The sequence below is a fragment of the Ascaphus truei genome, chromosome 8, assembly GCF_040206685.1.
Source record: "Ascaphus truei isolate aAscTru1 chromosome 8, aAscTru1.hap1, whole genome shotgun sequence".
NCBI classification, from domain to species: Eukaryota; Metazoa; Chordata; class Amphibia; order Anura; family Ascaphidae; genus Ascaphus; species Ascaphus truei.
The window spans coordinates 62,135,073-62,156,456 of record NC_134490.1 but is presented as its reverse complement, the minus strand read 5'-3'; the positions used below and the strand labels follow the sequence as shown (position 1 = coordinate 62,156,456).

General features: G+C 41.9%; 1 protein-coding gene across 10 annotated transcripts in view; it reads right to left on the bottom strand.

Annotated features, from left to right (window-relative positions):
- Window positions 1-6,940: 6,940 nt before the first annotated feature.
- Window positions 6,941-21,384, bottom strand: part of UROS (uroporphyrinogen III synthase) — a 42,988-nt gene continuing 28,544 nt past the window's right edge. For 8 of the 10 annotated variants that reach the window (XM_075612268.1, XM_075612266.1, XM_075612272.1 and 5 more), the window contains 5 exons: window positions 20,958-21,032; window positions 14,370-14,453; window positions 12,816-12,898; window positions 9,395-9,496; window positions 6,941-7,229 (listed from right to left, as the gene is read on the bottom strand). In XM_075612268.1, coding sequence (XP_075468383.1) covers window positions 7,107-7,229; window positions 9,395-9,496; window positions 12,816-12,898; window positions 14,370-14,453; window positions 20,958-21,032 — 467 coding nt within the window. In that variant the 3' untranslated portion in view covers window positions 6,941-7,106. The remainder of the gene's footprint in view (window positions 7,230-9,394; window positions 9,497-12,815; window positions 12,899-14,369; window positions 14,454-20,957; window positions 21,033-21,384) is intronic. The other 2 variants (XM_075612269.1, XM_075612271.1) reach the window with 1 other exon arrangement.

The window sequence follows — 21,384 nt, the reverse complement described above, 5'->3', positions numbered from 1 at the left end:
TGTTGGGTGGAGGGGGGAGAATTGAGTATTGGATGGGGGGAGAATTGAGTGTTGGGTGGAGGGGGGAGAATTGAGTGTTGGGTGGAGGGGGGAGAATTGAGTGTTGGGTGGAGGGGGGAGAATTGAGTGTTGGGTGGAGGGGGGAAAATTTAGTATTGGGTGGAGGGGGGAGAATTGAGTATTGGGTGGGTGGGAGAAGAGGAATTGAGGGGGTACAGTGAGAGGAGGGAGGGGTGACAGTGAGAGAGAGGAGACAAGGGAAAGTGGTAGAGCAGGGAGAGAGAGAGTAACTAAATACACAGGACTAAGCATATTTTGATTTATTTTACCCAAGGGTGGAAATAAAAAATGACAAACTGTTTTGCACAGAATAACAATGAAAAAACTAAATAAAGGGACTTATTATATTCAGATACATTATATTCCCCCGCATATTTTTTTTGCTTTCCCTAATTCTAATTGAAGTTTGTCGTATATTAATGCTTATACAGTATACATATACTTATAAGTCACTATTAATGTTTTTTATTTTGTTACTGTGGCCCTTTTGACATTAACACTGATAAAATTCTGGTTCCGGCTCCCAGGGTGGTCTCCCTTGACCTAGAACATTAGAATATTTATGAAATGACTGTTTCACACACGCCCAGCGAATTTGTTTGTGACCGTTGACATTTACAATGCATCATCTCTTGTACTGCAGACTTAAAATGCCCCATCATGTGATAGCATTCAGTGACCCACCATTCGTGGCATAATTTACGACATCCAGGTCATATCTACTCTGCTTAGTTGTTTGTTCGTTTTTTGGAAGTTCATTTCTTGCTCACTAAATATCAAAGATCTGATCATCTGCTGATGTAATTAGGCAATAAGATCTTTACGGAGAGATTCACTGGCACCATTGAATAGACTTAGTAACAAAGATCCTAACACTAAATATGGCATTTAGGGAAAGACGGACATTTCCTCCTGCAGCCAAAATGCCTACAATCCCAACCTAAACATATATGATTTCTCTTGGAGCAGGATGTGATCTCACCCAGGGAATAAAGCAATTTCAAGTTTAACGACTCCGGTTTATGTCTGAATAATGATAACATAATAGTAATTGCTCATATGAAAACTAGTTTGGTAGATATGACATCAAAGTCAATAGCTTGTAATACAGTCATATTGTGTGACTCTTCAGGAATTGGTTTATTTCCCGGAATGGTGTTAGCGGGACTATGCGGCTGCCCTGTAATCATGCTTAAGAGGAAGGCTGTTAGCTGAATGATGGGTGACCAATAATAAAATAGCAGCCGGCATGGCTCAGGATGACAAGATGTTTGTGGGCGACATCGGGTCCCACCTCCCTGTCACTTCAGGGCACCAGGAGTGGAAAAGCTTATTTTCCTTGACATCTTATTTTGCATTTTAGAGAAGAAGGATGAGTGCCTGAAAGGCACAGTGAAAAGGATGTGCAGCTTCAATAGATTAGGGTGAACCATCCTTCATCTGAGCACTTTAAGTGCAGCCATACAAGAATGAAACAGTCAGTGATGAATACATTCCTTGTGAAATATGAGGGACGGAGTGTCACAGAGAAACCAATTTTATGTATTAAGAGAAGGATATTTGGGGATAAATGAGGCATACAGCACTTTGTTAAAGGCTAACGCAACACTAAATAACATCTGCCTGCTAAATTATTATAAACGACATGAACTTTAAATTAGGAAACTCATTGTGTATTTAGATTTAAGAAGGTGAGCAGGTGGAAGGCGAGCCTAACGTTTCTTAAGTATACACATTTCAGAGTCTTTAAAGCACTAGTCCATGCTGAGCTGAATTCTTTTTACCAGCACGGCACGTTTCATTGACCTTTAGTTCCCACTAGAGTACATATCTGCATTTGTATTGTGCAGGTACAAGTTATTGAACCTTGAAGGTTGGGTATAACACAGGGGTGAGCAACTCCATTCCTCAAGCGCCACCAACAGGTAAGGTTTTAAGGATAGCCTTGGTTCGGCACAGGTGGCTCAATCAGTGTACCACATTCAGGTCAAAATGTTCACTGGAGCAGGGCCTTCTGTAGTATTATTTATCAGATATTTAATAGCTTTTCAAATTTAAACTAAAAAATAAATCATAATTCAAAGAAATGCACATGCTTACTATATAGCTGCCTTGAAATGCACAAGGATAAAGACTGTCACAATTATTCTAAATCTACCTGTTTAAAAAATAGAACAATATAGTATTTTTTGACACAATGAAAATCAAATTAAGCGTGAAGTAATAAACACTGTACCCAAGTCATCTTCTTCAAGAGCATATAAACTGATGGGAACCTCGTAGATTGTAGCAGAATGAAGAGGACTTGCATTTTGAAGGCATATTTTATATGAATGAGAAGTTTGTTTTATGAACACTCCCTGTCTGTGAATACTAAGAGGTAGAAGTGGAAGGCCCCACGTGTGACGATGACCCAGAGAGCTGGAATACGTGTGGAACGGTGTATGCTCTGCATTATGTCCAGAGAGAAAATGGTTTTGGAGACAAAATAAGGTTGTAAAGAAATCCAAATGCCACTGGGTCAGACATGCTGGGGTTAGTGTATCAAAGTCCAGGGCTTCGGAAATGGGGCAAAAGCTGAGCCAAGAAATTGCACCAGATTTATCAAAGAAAATAGTCCCATAGCAAAAATAATTGGAATTTCTTTACTAAATAGCATACTGTTTTGCTATATTGATCAAATTTAGCAGCCGAGAGACTTTGATACATACAGTACAGCCCTCACTGGATGAAAAGTGATCATTGCTGGACAAAAGAAGAACTTCAATGGGACAACACAATGACCAGAGGCAGAAGGGGAGGACAATCATGGAGTTGAGATACTTCCAAGCAGAGCAATTAGATCAGGGGTGGCCAACTCCAGTCCTCAAGGACCACCAACAGGTCCGTTTCAGCACGTCTCAGTCATTATGAGATTGGCCACCCCTGAACTAGAAGATAATTGTGGAGACCTTCAAGTCAGATTGCTAGGTATACGATAGTGATAGAGGTACATTTGCTTTATGAACAGTTTGTGTGTCAAACATTTATGACTTCTTATATGGGGTCTTCAAATGTTCAGTCCTAAAGCAAGACAGCAAAAGATTATCCTCGCCAATACCCAGCATTCATACCTTGTTTGAAAAAGTCACACTAACTTTATGACAGGCTGCTAAGAAATGACCTGTCCTGGAAAGATGCTTGAGGATTTAATACACACTCAACAGAATTTGAACAAAAATCCTATTCATTAGCTTGGACGGTGTAACAGTCTCTGTCATGATCTCATGGCAACACCTACTTTGCACTGACTTGTTTTGGGTACATTTTAGAGCGTTTCTATAAAAATCCAAATGGCAAGTGTATCCTTCACTGGGATGTCCTCGGAAATATTTTGACTGGAGAGTGGTACCACACAGGGGGGCTCTGTACTCTTTATGCTGTTTGTGCTCCTAAGCTTTTACAGTATGTTAGCTCTTTTCAAAGGAATCCTGAAACGCGGGGAATGACATCAAAACAAATCTCTCCATGCATGGATGATCTGATTTTATTCCATCTAAGCAAAATGTTTGCATCATTCTCAGACTATCAGTATCTCATCAAAAATCCCACATTTCCTCACTATCAATATCCCAAAAAACAAACTGAAGCAGTAGCACAAGGTAAAAAGCGAATTGGAACTGCCTCTGAAGTGGGAACACTTAGAAACCGTACAAACTATACTAGAATACATCTTTATACTACTTTATTTGAAGAACTCAGAAGTAGTAGTTTTTATTGACTTGACTTAAATCATTTTTTTTGTGCCTTACTCTAATAGACAATATTACAAATTGTTTAGTGCACTGAAGATTTCAGAAGTAACATACAAGAAAAGCATGTTAAAAAAACCACAGGAATCCCTAATCTTACCAGTTAATAATAGATACCCTCTTTTTAAGATTATGCACTGTGCTTTGGTAGAACATAGATGCCCCAGGAATAGTAATTTCCAGCTCTTGACCTCAGCTGTTTTCTTTAAATACTAACAATCTTATGTGCAAGGATTCAGCTGCGGTTTACTGCAGAGAATGAACGCGGAACCTATGAGACATGTGGATGTTCCGGAGTGTTCTCCCCTCACTGCCCCCTACGTTGGAGGATTTGGCTACTTTTTGATTTAGGTAAGCTCAGATTGTGTCAGAATTACAGGGCCGTGTGGCTGCCCACCACACCAAATCCTGCAGGGGAGGCTTCCCGAGAGTGACTGGCGGTGACTTCAAGTTCTGATATTTCTATGGAGAGAAGATGTTTTTACAGTACTTCTCCAGTAGAGACATTTTGCCTAGCACTTTTGAAGAAATTCCCACCTCCTCATTCTCTGGGAAACCATACAATGTGAAGCAGAGCTCATGGAATGCAACGTGAGGTTCAAGAGGCCAAGCTGACAAATGGACATCCCAACACATATTTTTCCCTTCAAAACACAAGAAGTAAAAATGTGCACCAAACTAGAATCTCTTTAATGTTTACTGGATGTATCCTCATGGTCCGCAGGGTGATAACTGAATGTCACCTATCATTCAACTTTAACTCACCTGTCAACAATAATGCATCTATTATTTTCTAGATTCTGAAATCAGCAGTTCAACTTATACGCACTTTATAAAAAATATTCTGTTAGTGACCCAGGAAATACTCATACACCCGAGGAGAAAGACATCATTACCATGTTAAGTCCAGATTCAAAATCCAGCTATTATAATTCCCATACATTTTATATTCCGGACATTTTACTAAACCACATTCATGGATAGGTAAAACGACACTTTCCTGGAATGTAGATTTGTTCCTTAAATCCCTCACTCCCCCAATAAGGGGGTAATTCTATATTACCCAAAAAAGAACAATCAGGCTGATTTCAGCAGAACATACCCATAGACTTTAAATGGGATTTTCGGCAAAAATCGACTCGGAACAGCTGCTTTGCCATATAAAGGCCATGGAGTGTTTATGGCACTTTTTTACCCACCACAACTTATTTAATGTGTGGTTGAAACCTATCCCAGCTTCCTCTGGCAAAGTCAGTATAACCAGACTCACACTGATGAGGTGCATGCTAATAGATAATGGGGTAAAGACAGGGTTGCAGGCCTGGGTGAGACGTGACTGTGCTCACAAGTGATTTTTAGTTGCTAAAGAATGATAGAAACTAAATCAAATACCCTAGTTCATTTGGTTGTTAGGGATATGAAATGTAATGTGTAATATCAGTTCATTCCGTAGGTGTCCAATGTAAAAATACAGATAAATGTGCCACCATAATACAAATGCTTGAGAAAAATACTATTACAATCTGCATTTAAATGAGCAAGAAAACGTTGATTAGACACTCAAAGAAAACATATACCAGTGTTTATTTCAAAGTAGTGTAAAAGAATTTGCATGAATTGTTGTATCCCACAGAGTATTTTCTCTGAAACATATTGTTCTGTTGGGTATGTTTACAAGAGCTGAATTAAACTCATTCTGCTTCCTGTTGCTTAGTATCTACTGTTTGCATATATCAGCATCTTGCTGTGATCTGCTTGTGCCATTAACTTGTTATGTGCTGGTGCCAAGTGAAATAGGTGAGGCATCAACTCAGACCTCCATCTTTACAAAACACAGCAGCAGAATAATACAGCCCCATACCAACCTTTTGACGGGAAGGTAGGTTAACGGAGATGGACACATGCAGAGCTCATGTCCTGATGACCATGGAGTTAATAAGGAGAAACGAAGTCCCACTGAAATCATAGATGTGGAATGTGTGAACTTTAGATTATCTATTACAGATAAGGTTACCAGGTGGCTTGACCAAAAATACTGGACACAATGGTGAAAGGTGTGACGCGCGAGAGAATCGTAGGTGAGGAAGAATGTTATTTATAAATGACCTGACTGTTACTTCATTTTTTCTAAATTTCACTCCAAGTATTCACCAATTTACACCAATTTATATTCTGTTTCGTAAAAATCTGGGGAGGAGTCTTGGGAGGGAGCGCCCTTCCAAGGATTTTTTTAGGAAATAGAATATGAAATAGTGCAAATTGATGCAAATTGATGCATGCTTTGAGTGAAATTCAGAACAAATTCCGTAATGGTCAGATCATTTATAAATACCCCCCCCTGCCCCTCCTATCCACTGTCCCCCCCACCTCCTGTCCACTGTCCCTCCCTCCCTCTGGGGGGTGGGAGAGGGTGAGCACAGAAATAGGGGGAGAGGAGGGAGCAGTGAATTTAACTCACGGGCAACGCCGGGTCTCTCAGCTAGTTTATAAATAACTTACATGCAGTCATATTGTACTTGGCGAGCAATACTAATCTTAATGCTCCTCCCACAAATTCCAAGATTATTGCACCCCTCCTCATCCTCTCACCCCCCCTCCCTTCATTCTCTCACCCCCCCCCTCCCTTCATCCTCTCACCCCCCCTCCCTTCATCCTCTCACCCCCCCCCCCCCTCCCTTCATCCTCTCTTACCCCCCCTCCATTCATCCTCTCACCCAGCCCTGCTCTATCCCTTCTTAGGGGCAATCCCACGATTGGTTACTAAGTCCATAGAGGTAATACTGGACACATACATGTCCCCCCCCACACACATACATGTCCAGTATTATCTCTCAGTTTTTACCGGACAGAGTAACCAAATACTGGGCTGTCCGGTTTAATACCGGACACCTGGCAACCCTAATTACAAATAACAGTTGCTTTCATGTCTGAGATTCCCATATTAAATGTTTTATTGTGTAAGGATCTCACTCCTCTACTTCTGAATTCTTTGTTACTCGTATCTCTCATCAAAACTGACATTCACTCCCTTTGAATGACTTCTGATCACAGGCATCCCATAGGAAAAAGCAACCAGCTGTATACCATAAGAATATCAATGGCATTTACATTTGCAAAAAGCATTTGGATGTAATTTACATTTGTAAACGTAACACAGGTTTTCTACAGTGGTCAGAAGAAATCAACACAATTTCATCGTAGCATTAGTTCATGTTGCAGTTGCAATGGTTTTTTCAACCACTATTGGCATGTTTATTACTGCTGCATTATCTTTATTCCCATTGCCAAGTCTTTGGGTGTAGGGGTTTGAGCAGTGCAGCTGACGTGGATGCCTTCTGCTACCATTGCTTCAGCTGTTGTAGAGCCGATAGCAGCAAACTGAAATGTAAATAAAAGAACATTGGGAGAGAAAAAAAAACCAAGTTACCAAACTGTCCGTCACCAAACAAGTCTGCTTAACACAAACCCTCTATGTCACTCTGGAAACACATCTTAGGAACGAGCAAGTGAACAATCAAATTTGCCCCAAGTTAGTGATTCTATTACTGAGGTTTGAGCAAATTTCTGTGCAAGCAAATATTATGAATGTCTAATACCACTGACCTTATGTGTTCCTGTCAATTGTAAATGTTCTAGCTTATTACAATCTCCTTGCTGCCAACAATCACTTTATAAACAAAGTGTGGCATGGCAAAACCTAATGGTATATAAAGAAAAAGACTGCCTTTTGGGGATTGTACTTTTTTTTATAACTTAAATTGTATTGAAAACATAATTGTACATACATGGACAAACAGTTACACATTACAAGTAGATCACAGATTTACAGCAATAAGTAAAACAAGAAAAAGGTGGGGGGTACACACAGTGGGGAGGGAGGGATGGGGGGGAGGGGATGTGGGGGGGCTTTCTTGGTTGTATGGTGTCCTCTCTTTCATTATCAAATTCCCTACTGGATGTTACTGTGTGTCTCAGCGAGGTTACCATTTAGCTCCGGGCATAACTTATTCCCTACCGTGGGTGGTACAGGGTGGAAGCATTTTTCAGTGAAAGAGGAATTAAAGAACAAAAAGTGTAGCTGGTAAGCTTAGCAAAAATAAGTAAAGAAGGGTAATGGATGCCTGGGAGTTATGCAGCAGACGTGGTGGATTATAATATAGTAAAATTATTCAAAACAACTTGCGATAGACAATAGGGTATCCTAAATAAGAAAAAATACCATGGATCAAAAAAGGTTGAAGGTGTAACTCCAACACAGAAAACAACTGGATAATTGATTCCACAATAAAGTACAATATGTACATAATTTTCCACCAGTTATGTAGGATTGATCGGAGGCAACACGATGCTAAAAGTTGGAGATCCAAAGAAATTAAGATCTCGGCACTGACATTTTCTCTCTGGGAACTTAGGCTCCACTCCAACATGCTGTCTTCTCTTTACTAGGGAATATTTGAGCTCTATTCATTTGTATTTCATGTCAATATCTATCTATCTATCTATCTATTCCCTTCTCTACTAGCAAGGAGAAGTTGGCATCAAAGCATAATCAATATTGGCCCCAGTCTCTAAAGGAGTCTGACAAGTAAAAGTATTGTTAAATAAAGACTAAATTGGTAACCTTATTAAGCTAAAGAGTGACACCATAAATATACAAGTTACAAAAAAGACCTTAATGTCCATGACAGAAGTTTTTAAAAGCAGGTTTTAAAAAAGCAACGTATTTATAGTGTATATTTGGTTTTCTTAGACATATTCAATCATCAAATTGAAATGTTAACTTATGTGTGCCCATGTAAAATAAATATGTTGTTTTTACTGCATCCTCTGAAATCTATGCGAATCAGATACTTATGGCTTTCCTTTTTTTATCAGTTTAGCTAACAATGGCATTACATTACAAAAAAGAACTAAAATGATCAGTAATGTAATGCACCTGTAGATTCTAGGATACACAATCACTTTTATTTTAAAGTAGAAGTTCGATAAAGATTATAAAATCTCCCTTGAGCTTTTAGGTTCCATGGGCATATTTTAACATATAATTTTCTGATTCGTTAAGGCAGGGGTTCTCAACTCCAGTCCTCAATAACCCCGCCCCCAATAGGTCAGGTTTTCATGATATCCCGGCTTCAGCACAGGTGGCTCAATCAGTCCCTGCTTCAGCACAGGTGGCTCAATCAGTCCCAGCTTCAGCACAGGTGGCTCAGTGGCTCAGTCTATCCACTGATTGAGCCACCAGCAGTGATATTCTTAAAACCTGACCTGTTGGGGCGTCTTGAGGACTGGAGTTGAGAACCTCTGAGTTAAGGCATTAATCGCCTCCTTTTTTACCTATTGAAGGTGCTGATATATTTCCTTTACTATAACCCTAGGAAACACTGCCCATTCCCAAGTGGATTGCTGTATGGATACCCAACCAGGAAAAAAGAAATCGTGACGATAAAGGAAATATTTGTTTCTCATTTACTCCAACTAGTGACATTTCTCAGGCGTGCTTACGGCTTTATACCATATAGATCCAAATAAAGTCATTCATTTACCTTTATATTATGTAGCTGATCACTTGATAGTTTCTGAAGAAACTGGAGACAAAACTTGACTCCAGATGGACTAAAAAACACAATACTTGCAGGAATACCTTCCTAGAGAAGAGCAAAGAGAAAATGTGCTACGTTGGTATATTCTTCTAATATCAGCATTTCATAGTCCAACATATACTTAGAAACGCAGTGCTTGTGGGTCCACAAGCACTGCGTTGGGTCTATACTAGAAATCGGCGAATCCGCCGAAATCTGTTTCCTGGATTTTCGCTGATGTAACCCCCAAAATCTGTTTCATGGTGTAAAATCCCCAAACGGATTTGGGCGGTTTCATCAAAATCCACCATTGGATACAACCCGTGGACGGATTTGTAGAATCCAATCAGCGAATCACCCTTTTTGACATTGATCCGCTGAAATCCGGACCAAAAGAAACCAGCCGATTCGGCGCAGATCCAAATACTCCAACAAAATGTGCCCATCTCTAGCCTATACATGCGGGCTAAACATTATTTGCCAAAACAATTATTAAAGGCTATGACCCATCTGTTTAGTAATGGAGACACAAGCAGAGAAACAAAACGGTGTGTATAACCATTTATGTTTGGGTACACTTTCACACAATTTAAATTTAAGTATAAATCATTTCATATTTCTAAAGTCATCAACTTTTCAAACAGTTTTAGTCAAAGAGCTGTCGTGTCTTATAGCAGAAGATTGCTTAGTAAATAAGAATAATGCGCAGCATGGTTGGGTCAAATGGTTATTATTTAAGTAATAATCCCCGAAGAACAGGGCATTACTGGCCAATAATGCCCTGGCTGGAAGAGTTGAAGGTCTGAGGCGAAGCCGAGGGACTTTAACCCAGCCAGGGCATTATTGGCCAGTAATGCCCTGTTCTGAGGGGATTATTACTATTGTAGGCTAAATGTATACTTTTTTTTCATAAATAATAGACACTTTTGTATAGTTATATGGTAAATACATTAAAGCACCTCTATATACGCTTACACTGCAGCTATCTATATCCACACACCGCCGCCCCCTCTGTACACACACACACACACACACACACACACACACACACACACACACACACACACACACACACACACACACACACACACACACACACACACACACACACACACACACACACACACACACTATTATGGGGTGAATGAACCATATTTGTGGAGAACATGCAGAGACAGTCATGGCTATTCTATCTTTGCTGTGCTTCTAGAGACATTTTCAAGGTATATTTTCCCCTATTTAACTTTAGGATCTCACAACTAATATCTCAGAACTGTGTTCATATATTAAAACTGCTACACACCCTAAATATCAGATACATGGACATCATGTCAAGCATGATGATTTTGGGAGGAGGGCAGACATTATTGTAATTACTGCAATCTGTATATTTATTGCAATCTAACTCCCATCTTCTATCCATTTAAATCCTTCAGAATCCTAGTTGCTAATACCCTGGTCTGAAGCACTCAATGGTTCCATTTGACTGATTGCTGGCGAGCGCTCAGTGCTTATTGACTCAGGTGCAAAGCATGGACGCGAGAGTTGCCATTAGCATGAACTCACTTACTAGTTCCTCTGTAAATTATCAGAGGCAGGAGTCAAGTGTGTCCGGAGGAGAAAAAAACGCTGATGCAAATACACATTGGTTTAATTGATGGGGCAAACTGACAAAACAAACACACACACACACACACACACACACACACACACACACACACACACACACACACACACACACACACACACTAATAGGATCACAGGATGGGCTCTCCATTATAACATCAAAAGTAAACAATAGTTAAAATGGAACAAAATGATTGTATCTTTCTACAGCATCATTCACAAATTAGTACTCAGAGCTAGCACTGAACACAGCAATACTATGTACCATTGCTTAATAAATCCATTATTATTTTTTTAACATTCCTTCTTCAGTTTGAAGTCTGCTACAATACATCAATAGCTCACAAGTGTACAATGAAACAGCAGCATTACTAGGTACTGCTCTTCAGATTTATTGCTGAAGACATCAGAACGGTGATTAAATATGCTGCACGTTCTACGTTCTGCACCTCAAAGTAATTGTTACAGATCTTAGAGCAGGGGTGGGCAACTCCAGTCCTCAGGGGTCACCAACAGGTCAGGATATCCCTGCTTCAGCAATGGTGGCTCAATCAGTTAAAGATGACAGTCAGTCTTTCAAAATCCTTCCCATCTGAGAGAGATACAGCTTTGTGAGCTTTCTTTTCAATGAGCTCATACTGACTGTTGCTGCTACACCAGGGGTGGGCAACTCCAGTCCTCAAGGATCACCAACTGGTCCGGTTTTCTGGATATCCCTGCTTCAGCACAGGTGGCTCAATCAGTGGCTCAGTCTTCGACCACCTGTGCTGAAGCAGGGATATCCTGAAAATGTGACCTGTTGGTGGCCTTTGAGGACTGGAGTTGCCCACCCATGTCTTAGAACAGGAGTAAGCAAACTTTTTATGCCGAGCCCCCCTTTTTATCCATGAAATTTCTCAGGCCCCCCCTGCCTGATGTAATCAAAATCACAGGGAGAAAAACCCTTTATTAAACGGTATACAATGTAAATACAAATATGTCTAAGGCTACGCGTATAGTTCCCGCGACGGAGACACGTGACGTCACCCATCGCTGCTAGCAAAAGTTGTATTTCGCTTTGGCAACCAGGCCATTGATTGGTTCAGGGGCTGTCAAATGAGGCGACAGCCCCTGAAAAATCAAATATTGCCAGCTTCAAAAAATCGCGTTGCCCCGTCGCGCTTACTATAAGCGCATGCGGCGGCGACAATGCATTTGTTTTCGGGCAACGTCGCGTCGCCGGCACTATAAGCGCAGTCTAAATACTTACAAAAATCTATATAACTATACAAAAGTGTCTATTATTTATGAAAAAAAGTATACATTTAGCCTATAATAGTAATAATCCCCTCAGAACAGGGCATTACTGGCCTATGGGCTGCGGAAAACGGGCGGGTAACAGACAGGAGGAGGAGGGCTTGTCTGTGTGCAGGGAAGGCCCCGAAACAAAGCCCCGCCCCCTCTGCAGGCCCCACCCCCTCTGCAGGCCCCACCCCCTCTGCAGGCAGACAGCAGAGAACTGGAAGCAGCCTCAGCACAGAGCTTCTGACCGCCCGACCATGCACAGCTCTGCCGGCCCCCAGGTTTCCCCGCACGCAGCCCGCGCCCCCCCCAGCATAATCTTGGAGCGCGCCCCCCAGTTTGCGCACCGCTGTCTTAGAATGTATCCAATACAGAATTCACAGCATGAAAAGTGCTGCAACAAATGATAATTAAAGTAAAGTAAACATCACCACTCATTAGAACTTTAGAACTTTATGTAAGTGGTTAGCGTAGATACCTTTGCAAAATAATCCTCCAGGGCTGCTTGTAGATTGGGATGCTGGGCTGTTTGATATACAGTGATCGTTTCCAGGGGCACCTCTGTAATGGCAAAATAAACACGTATTTCTAGAACATTGTGATGTTACAAAGACCTACACCTGCAATTTCACAAGTAGAAAATGAGTACTTCAGTTGTCTGCCAAGCGCTATTTTCCTTATGGAAATCGTGATAACAACAATAAAGCATTTGCTACACGGAGGACACGCTTCACAATCCCCATCAAAAAGTGAGAATCCTCTGAAGATTGTTTCCATTTCAAATGCTCATTAAACCTAGTTTAAGTAGCATTACATGGTATTGTATACACTGAGGAACTCCACCATGCGCTGTGCGCATTTTCATTTTCGCAAATCTTTTTTAGTGTTTACAAAAAAGACAAACAGCCCCGATGCTACATCCAATATGACAAAGTATAGTTACATACTTATCTCTGTCTTCTCATGAGTATGGGTCATTTAGTTAAACCCTTTGGCCAAAGCGTTATAAGCCTGCAGCCACGTCAAGGCATGACCAGATATCGCAGGTCCTAACGCTATTATTTTGTTAGGTTGCCAGGTGTCCGGTATTGAACCGGACTGTCCTGTATTTGGACACTGTCCAGTAACAAATTAAGGGTAATACTGGACATGTATGTGTCCGTATTACCTCTCTGGATATAGTGACCTGACCCATTTATTTCTCCCCCCTCCGTCTCACTCCCCCCTCTCAATATCCCCCCCTCTCCATCAATTACCCCACTCACTCAATCCCTTCTACCACCACATGTATCTCTCCCTTCCATCTCACTCTTACGCCCTCTTTTCCTCACTCTCTCCTCTCACTCACCCCCCCATCAATTACCAAACTCTCACTCAATCCCCCCCATCTCACACACATTCCCTCCCCAAAGCCCCCGACACAGACAATCCCCCCCACAAAAATCATACAAAAAAAACCACCCCCCAAATACATATAAAAGAACCTCCAGCCCCTAAATACATATTTTTAAAAACATCCCCAAATGCATATTAAACAAAAACACCCCCCCAAATACATATAAAAGCCCCCCCCCCCCAATGCATGTTTAACCCCCCCCCCCCCACCTCCCATATATTTATCTACCTTGGGGATGATCAGGCCGGGACAGGTGGCTGCAAGGGGCCCGGTATATGCTGCAGGAAGTTGGGCCTGACTGCCAGTCCTCACGCCGCCAGACCCCGGCTCTCCCCAGATGCAGGCCTCCCTCATTCTGTCCCACGACAAGCTGCTGGCAGGCGCCAGGCCTCCCTCTCATGCCGGTGCGCACCGGAAGCTGAGCCCAGCGTGCCAGCATCACAAGCTCGCAGTTGGACAGTCAGTGAGGGAAGCCCACAGCAGGGGAGAGCCGGGGCCCGGCCAGAGGTCAGGCCCCACTTGCAGCCACCTGTCCCGGCTCTCCCCCCTGTCGGCGGCCCCGAGTGGTATTAATGTGATGGTACTTAGTTGCATGAGTTACCATTACTTATTTGCATGCAAATGTAAAAGACATACGATTTTCGTGGAGTCTTTTTGGCAGCACTTCTCTTTTCAGAGAGCCGCAAGGGAACAGGATGGGTGCAGAATATGAGGTCTGCTCTGCAAAACAAGAATAAAAACATGACTTTCAATGACGCGATGCTGTACAACTCATCTGGAAAATATCTTATTACATCTTCATCTCAGGAACTTGCAAAGTAGGTCGTTTCGAGACACAACAACAATTTCAAACGTAATGTGACTCATGTATATGCATTAGAGCAGGGCTCTTCTACTGGCAAACCCGTGGGCCAAATGTGGCCAGCAAAAGGCTTTGATGTGGCCCTTGGACTCTACTCCTGCTAATTTCATACTAGTTGCTTAGGCAGGAACATACAGTTTTTTTTACACTGAAACTCACTTGTAAGTTAAGGCAATGTATATATATATATATTTACATTACCTTAACTTACAAGTGAGTTTCAGTGTAAAAAAAACTGTATGTTCCTGCCTAAGCAACTAGTATGAAATTAGCAGGAGTATATATATAGTACAGATGTTATAAAAGCACACAAAATGTTTACATAGAATCATTTTTAAGTTGTTAAATTAATATAAAATAACATTACAATAAGCTTGTGACCCTTCCACTCCCGAGTGTTTTCTGATCTGGCCCCTTAGGGGAACTAGTTAAAGAGCAGCGCCTTAGAGGTGTGCTGTTCTTTGCAGACTGCTCCCTAAAACCAAGGTGCTAATGATGAAGACTTTGCCTTTCATGGTAACGAATAAGATCGGAAACCCAGAGCCAAATCCTCCTTACAAATTAATGACTGAGCCAGTGTGTCATACAGAAAACCTTTACTGGGGAGGAAAGCCACAGAGGCCCTTTACCTGCAGACTAAGGTTTTAACGAGTCAATCCAAGCAGCACTTTTGTTTTAATATATGCAGCGTTTGATTACCTTTTTTGAAAATGAATTACCTAAGCTAGCGATCGATTCGTCCCGTGATCGATCAGCAAACATCCTGCTTTCATGGGTTCACTAAATGGCTGCCTTTCAGCTTCAATCAATCTTTCAGTCAGTGTAACTCAACAGCTACAATGTATTCTTATATTACCAAGGTAGCATTATCTATTGTTACAGTTTGCAGCTCAAACTACTGGGAATATTAGCAATACATTATCACAAACAGGAAAGTGTTACAAACATCTTGCACGGGGGGAGGTGTGCTAAAACCTGCAATAGAAATCAAAGGATGCTCAGTATATTCAAAGAGTTAAAAAAAAATGCAGTAAGTATCTAATACTACAGAACTGATTTTTTTTTAAACACAAACACACACACACACACACACACACACACACATACACACACGTAGGATATTGCTAGTTAATATAACAAGAACATTTTTGAACATTTTTTTATTACATGAAACTCAATGACGAGGCAGTAAAACCAAATATGTTATTTTGTTCCCTGTATTAAAATAAAAGAACAGAATTAACATGTAGACTGGAAACATATTTTGTGTGAACAACATGTGCAGTGTGTGACACAGTGATGAGATTGGCTTTTATTGTACACTGGTTAGTGCACGTCAGCCCACATAAATACATTGCACGAGTCGCAATATTTTAATGCATAGCTCAAAGACAAGTAGAAGGGAGACAGACAACTGTATGAATGTAATATAATAGGGTATTGAAGAACTGTCCCCTGAAAAGCAGAGCATTAGGGATCTCTTTAAAGAGATCATTACATTTATTCCTTTGACAAACACATCCCAAAATAAGACACATCTGCCATTGAAAGCCACAACTTTTAGTTCATTTTAATTGAAACCAGCAAATTGACACCATCTCTGTTTCAGGATGCCAGAAGTGCTAGAATTTATTAGTACAGGCAGTCCTCGGTTATCCACCGGAATCTGTTCTGTAAGTAGCGTTGGATAGTGAAACCGTTGTAAAGTGAGTCCCATGTTAATCAGTGGCGGTGAGCGTTGGATAACGCATACAGGCGTCGAAAAACGGCCCATAGGGTTGCATTGTAATGCGTTGGATATGCCATTTGTTGTAAAGTGAAACGCTGGATAGCGAGGACTACCTGTAATGTTAAATTTAGCACTCCTCTATAAAGCAAATGAACACGCTGCTATTTTGTTGCACACGATCAGAGAGCGTGTTCTGTACACGTAAGGTGAGCACTTTCACTGGCGTGTCTGGTTCGAAACATTTTCTGTGTTTCGTTTTTGCTGAAACGCGATCGCTTTTGATTTTTAATCTGTACAAAATTTGGGTAAAGAACATCATCCACAGGCGGGCACTTCTAATCTAATGCAATAATTATGCATACAACCACATTTACAACATCAATTTCTGTTCTGCATTATGCTTTATGCCCTGAAGGAGTGACCCAGAAGCTGAGAAATGGTGAGGTATTCAAGCAAGGTGTGCAAAGGATTTGGCCAGGATTGGCATCCTTATTATCCAAATTATGTATTTTTTACCAGTATTCCCTGACCTGATAAGGAGAAGTCATGACATCGTGTCAATAAAAACTTCTGCTAGTCCACAAGAGTGCTGTGATATTTCCTTCTGTGCTTACTCAGAACATGAAGTGTGCTTTATATCAACCCAGTGGAATATAATGTTGATCGGAGCTAGTGAGCGATGTTAAAAACACATTTCGTTCTTCAAAGCAAGAGAGTGGAAAGACTGGGCCACTAAAAACTTCAATTTTCAATGTTTCTGTTATATTATTTTATACGTGGCTTTCTTTCTGGAGCTGGACGATACATTTTAAAATGCGCCAGACAGCTGGACACACTGCCTGTGCAAAGCACATTGTGCAGAATACTATGATATAATGTGTCCTTTCACTAACAGTCCTAAACTCTTAACTTGAGTGATTTGGAATGGCAGTGATTGGCACAATTGCTTTTAGCCTTGCAGCGATGAACCAGCTACTCCGAAAATAACCATGTTTGTTAGCAATAAAACTAGACACTCTCCAAAAGCTCTCATTTGTAAAAGATGCTTATCTGAAAGTTGGAATTTACAGGCATAATTAATTACACATTACAATTAAGAGACGGAGAGCCACCTAGAGTTAACTCAAATGCTGAAACAGATTTACAACTAAAAGGTGGACAATATACTCTAAGTACCATTTTTAGGGTAAATCTCTGCTAATTAATTAAAGGAGCATTCCCGTAACATTTTTAGACAAACATTGCAAATTAAAGCAACTCATAAATATTCAGCATTTTAATTTGATCCCTTTCACATACTGGAAAACCTACAACACACACAGCAAGACCATTACTTTAACATTGGAAAATGACAGCGCTTTCTACACGCCTGAACAATATCTCTTAAGTGCAGTCGTTTCAAATATATAGAAAGAATATCGAAGACTCCATTACATGAAAGTTTAAAGGCAACATCAATAAAACGATGTGAGTTTTAATGTGAGCATTAATAATTGTATCTATAATAACATTACACAGGTATAACATTTTATATATACAATTAAAATATTGTTCTTGAAAGCAGAATGATTTTGTTCAATGTGTATTATTTTGTATTGACAGGTATCCAACCTCAGCAATACATCTGCTTATTCGTATTTGAATTTGTGCAAACCAAAAACACCATCAGTTCTCTTTTAAATAAAGTAAGATATGCAAACTCTATAATTGTTTATTGATCCACAGTTTAGTGTATGAACACTCAAAGCCTTTTGAGCAGCATCTTTCCCCAGGACTGGAGCCTATAAAAAGAATGTTAAGATGCAGACACAAGGGGCAATTTTAATGAATAGCTAATAGCAGAATACATTCCCCCTGTAGTACTTGTACTGTCTATCTATAACCATGCTGCCGGAACACATGTTGGGTATACAAATGCTTTCCTGGACTGTCTATTCATTTGTTCGCTCTGTCACTTTCATGTATCAAATACAAATATCTGCCTTGGATTCAGAGGGGAAATGTGTAAATTAATCATTGTTAAAGTGCAAAACTGGATTCCTTCAATAGTTCCAGATTCTCACAGAAATCGAAGATCCCCATTTGTTGTAGTACTGATGTACATTCCAGGGAAAGCATTGAAGAGGCATTGGACAATATGCAGCATGTATCAGTTGATAATATGGCGGTCCCTCCAGTATTGTCACTGGAGGCAATTGTTTGCCGTATAAGGTATGTACAATTAAACAGCTACTAAGTACCTCCCTCTTCCAACCTTCCGAATAATCATTCTCCAATTATTCCACCTGTTCCCCAGGCCTCTTTTCCCTTCACATCTCTATTGCACATCGTTCTCACTGATGTCCTCTCCTGCACACCCGGATTTATCACCTGTTTTAGTGCGGGATTAAGTCCATATACAAAATTTGAGATGGTATAGGCACTCAAGTGCAGGATCAATATATATAAATCATTAAGTCACGCATAAATAGAGACACAGGAATTGAGACTAATAATAACAACAAATGATTGGAGTAAATGAGTAGGAGTCTCACCAATAAAGTCCATAAGAGGCAATGGTACCCTGAAGGTATGAGCTAGTGGGCATAAACCCACCCCTCAAGACCTCATTGGGATAGCCCCTGGATCATACTATTACAATGAGACAACGTACTGCAATGCAAATATATTCACAATTGAATGTCTCTGTCCTGCGTCTCCTTAATGGGCGTGCTGCCAATGATGAGGTCAAGATAAGCCAAAAGCAAAAAATATGGCCCACAGCCAACAGAGAATGGGACAAGCGGATAAATAACAATTAATTTATTATGTCTGTATTAAAAAAATGGAGGTAAAGCAAACCTCCTACGCGTTTCGTGTGCGAACGCACTTTATCAAGGATTAAGTCACCTTGGTTCCCAGATCTGAAAGTCGGGATACCAGTTGGATTTAGGAAGCAGCGGTTACTAATATGACGTATTTAGTAATTGTATCACCCTGACATTTCTAGATGAAAATAGACAAAGAAAGTTATGGTGAGTAAAAAAGTGACAAAAACCCTCCACCATAGGGTACAGCAGGGGTCCACAGCACAATACCGCACACCCCCCCCCCCCAACGCGACAATACCCCCCAGAGCACAATACCCCAAAGCACAACAGCCAACAGCGCAATACCCAACAATCCCCCCCACGGCACAATACCAAACAATTGCCCCCACCCCACAATACCCCACAACCCCCCCAAAAATACACCATAACCCCCACAATACCGCACAAGCCCCCCATAGCACAATACCCCCCACAGCACAATACCCCACAACCCCCCCCCCCCACAATACCCCACAACCCCCCACCCCAAAATACACCACAAGCCCCCCACAATACCGCACAACCCCGCATAGCACAATACCCCCCACAGCACAATACCCCACAACCCCCCCACACACAGTACAATACCCCCCCAGAGCACAATACCCCACAACCCCCCCACATCACATCACCCAACAACCCCCCCACACAGCACAATACCCAACAATACCCCCCCACAGCACAATACCCAACAACCCCCCCCCCAAATGCACCACAACCCCTCCACCCTAAAATACCCCACACCCCCCCCCATTACCCCACAAATCCCCCCCACAGCACAATACCCAACAATGCCCCACACAGCACAATACCCACACAACCCCCCCACAGCACAATATACAACAATCCCCCACACCTCACAATACCCCCCCACAGCACAATACACAATAATTCCCCCCACCCCACAATACCCCCCCCCCACCCACAGCACAAAACCCCAGAATCCCCACACAATACACCACAACCCCCTTACCCTAAAATACCCCACAACCCCCCCAGAGCACAATACACAACAATAACCCCCACAGCACAATACCCCACAAATCCCCCCACAGCACAATAGCCCCCAGAGCACAATACCCAACAATCCCCCCCACCCCACAATACCCCACAACCCCACCAAAAATACACCACAACCCCCCCATTACCCCACAAATCCCCCCCACAGCACAATACCCAACAATTCCCCCCACCCCAAAATACACCTCAACCCCCCCACCCAGCACAATATCCCACAATCCCCCACCCCAAAATACCCCACAACCACCACCCACAGCACAATACCCAACAATACCCCCCCGCAGAACAATACCCACAACCCCCCTTACAGCACAATGCCCCCCGCAGCACAATACCCCACAACCCCCCCGCAGCACAATACCCCACAACCCCCCTTACAGTACAATACCCCCCACAGCACAATACCCCATAAATCCCCCCCAGCACAATAGCCCCCTCCGCCCACCAGAGCACAATCCCTCCCCCCCCCCCCCCCACAGCACAACACCCCACAATCCCCCCCACGGCAATGACTGGCAGAGGAGGAAGGTGCAGAACAGAGGCCAGCAGGGGGCGCAATGCAGCAGTCAGGCTCGGAAACAATTGTTCTGGCTCTCCCCTCCCGTCAGCACCCCTGATCGCAAGCACCCGCAAAAAACACTTGATGGGCACCATGGTGCCCGTTGGCACCTTGTTGGGGACGGACGCCTGGTGTTTGGGGCACAGCGGTCTTTCACCTTTGAACCAGACGCGCGCAGGAAATGGTGCAGTGTGCGAAAACTTACTTGAAAAAATATAGTCAGCGAGATTTTCTGCATTTCCAGATCCTTCTCCTTCTGAAGACAGACCAACTTCATCCACTACAAAGCATAACACAGATGTTATAGGACTTTCACACATGCCGTCTTTCAGCATCTGAAATTATCAGGTATTGTTAAACAGAGGCAACTTAAAAAAAAACAAAAAACAGATAAACACATAGGAAGCATTAAAATAAACAATGTTGTATTCACAGCAGAAACTCTGGGGAGTAAAACAGAGCTGAAGGTTTGCAGTGATTACCAAGCAGTGGGCTGTACATTCATTTACAGCAGGCCTGCACAACATGCTGCCCGCCCGGCCTCTCTGTGCGGCCCGCGATAAGATTTAAAAAAAAAAAACTTAAAAAAAAAAATTCCCCGCGGTCCCGGGGGTGATGTGAGGTGCAGGGGA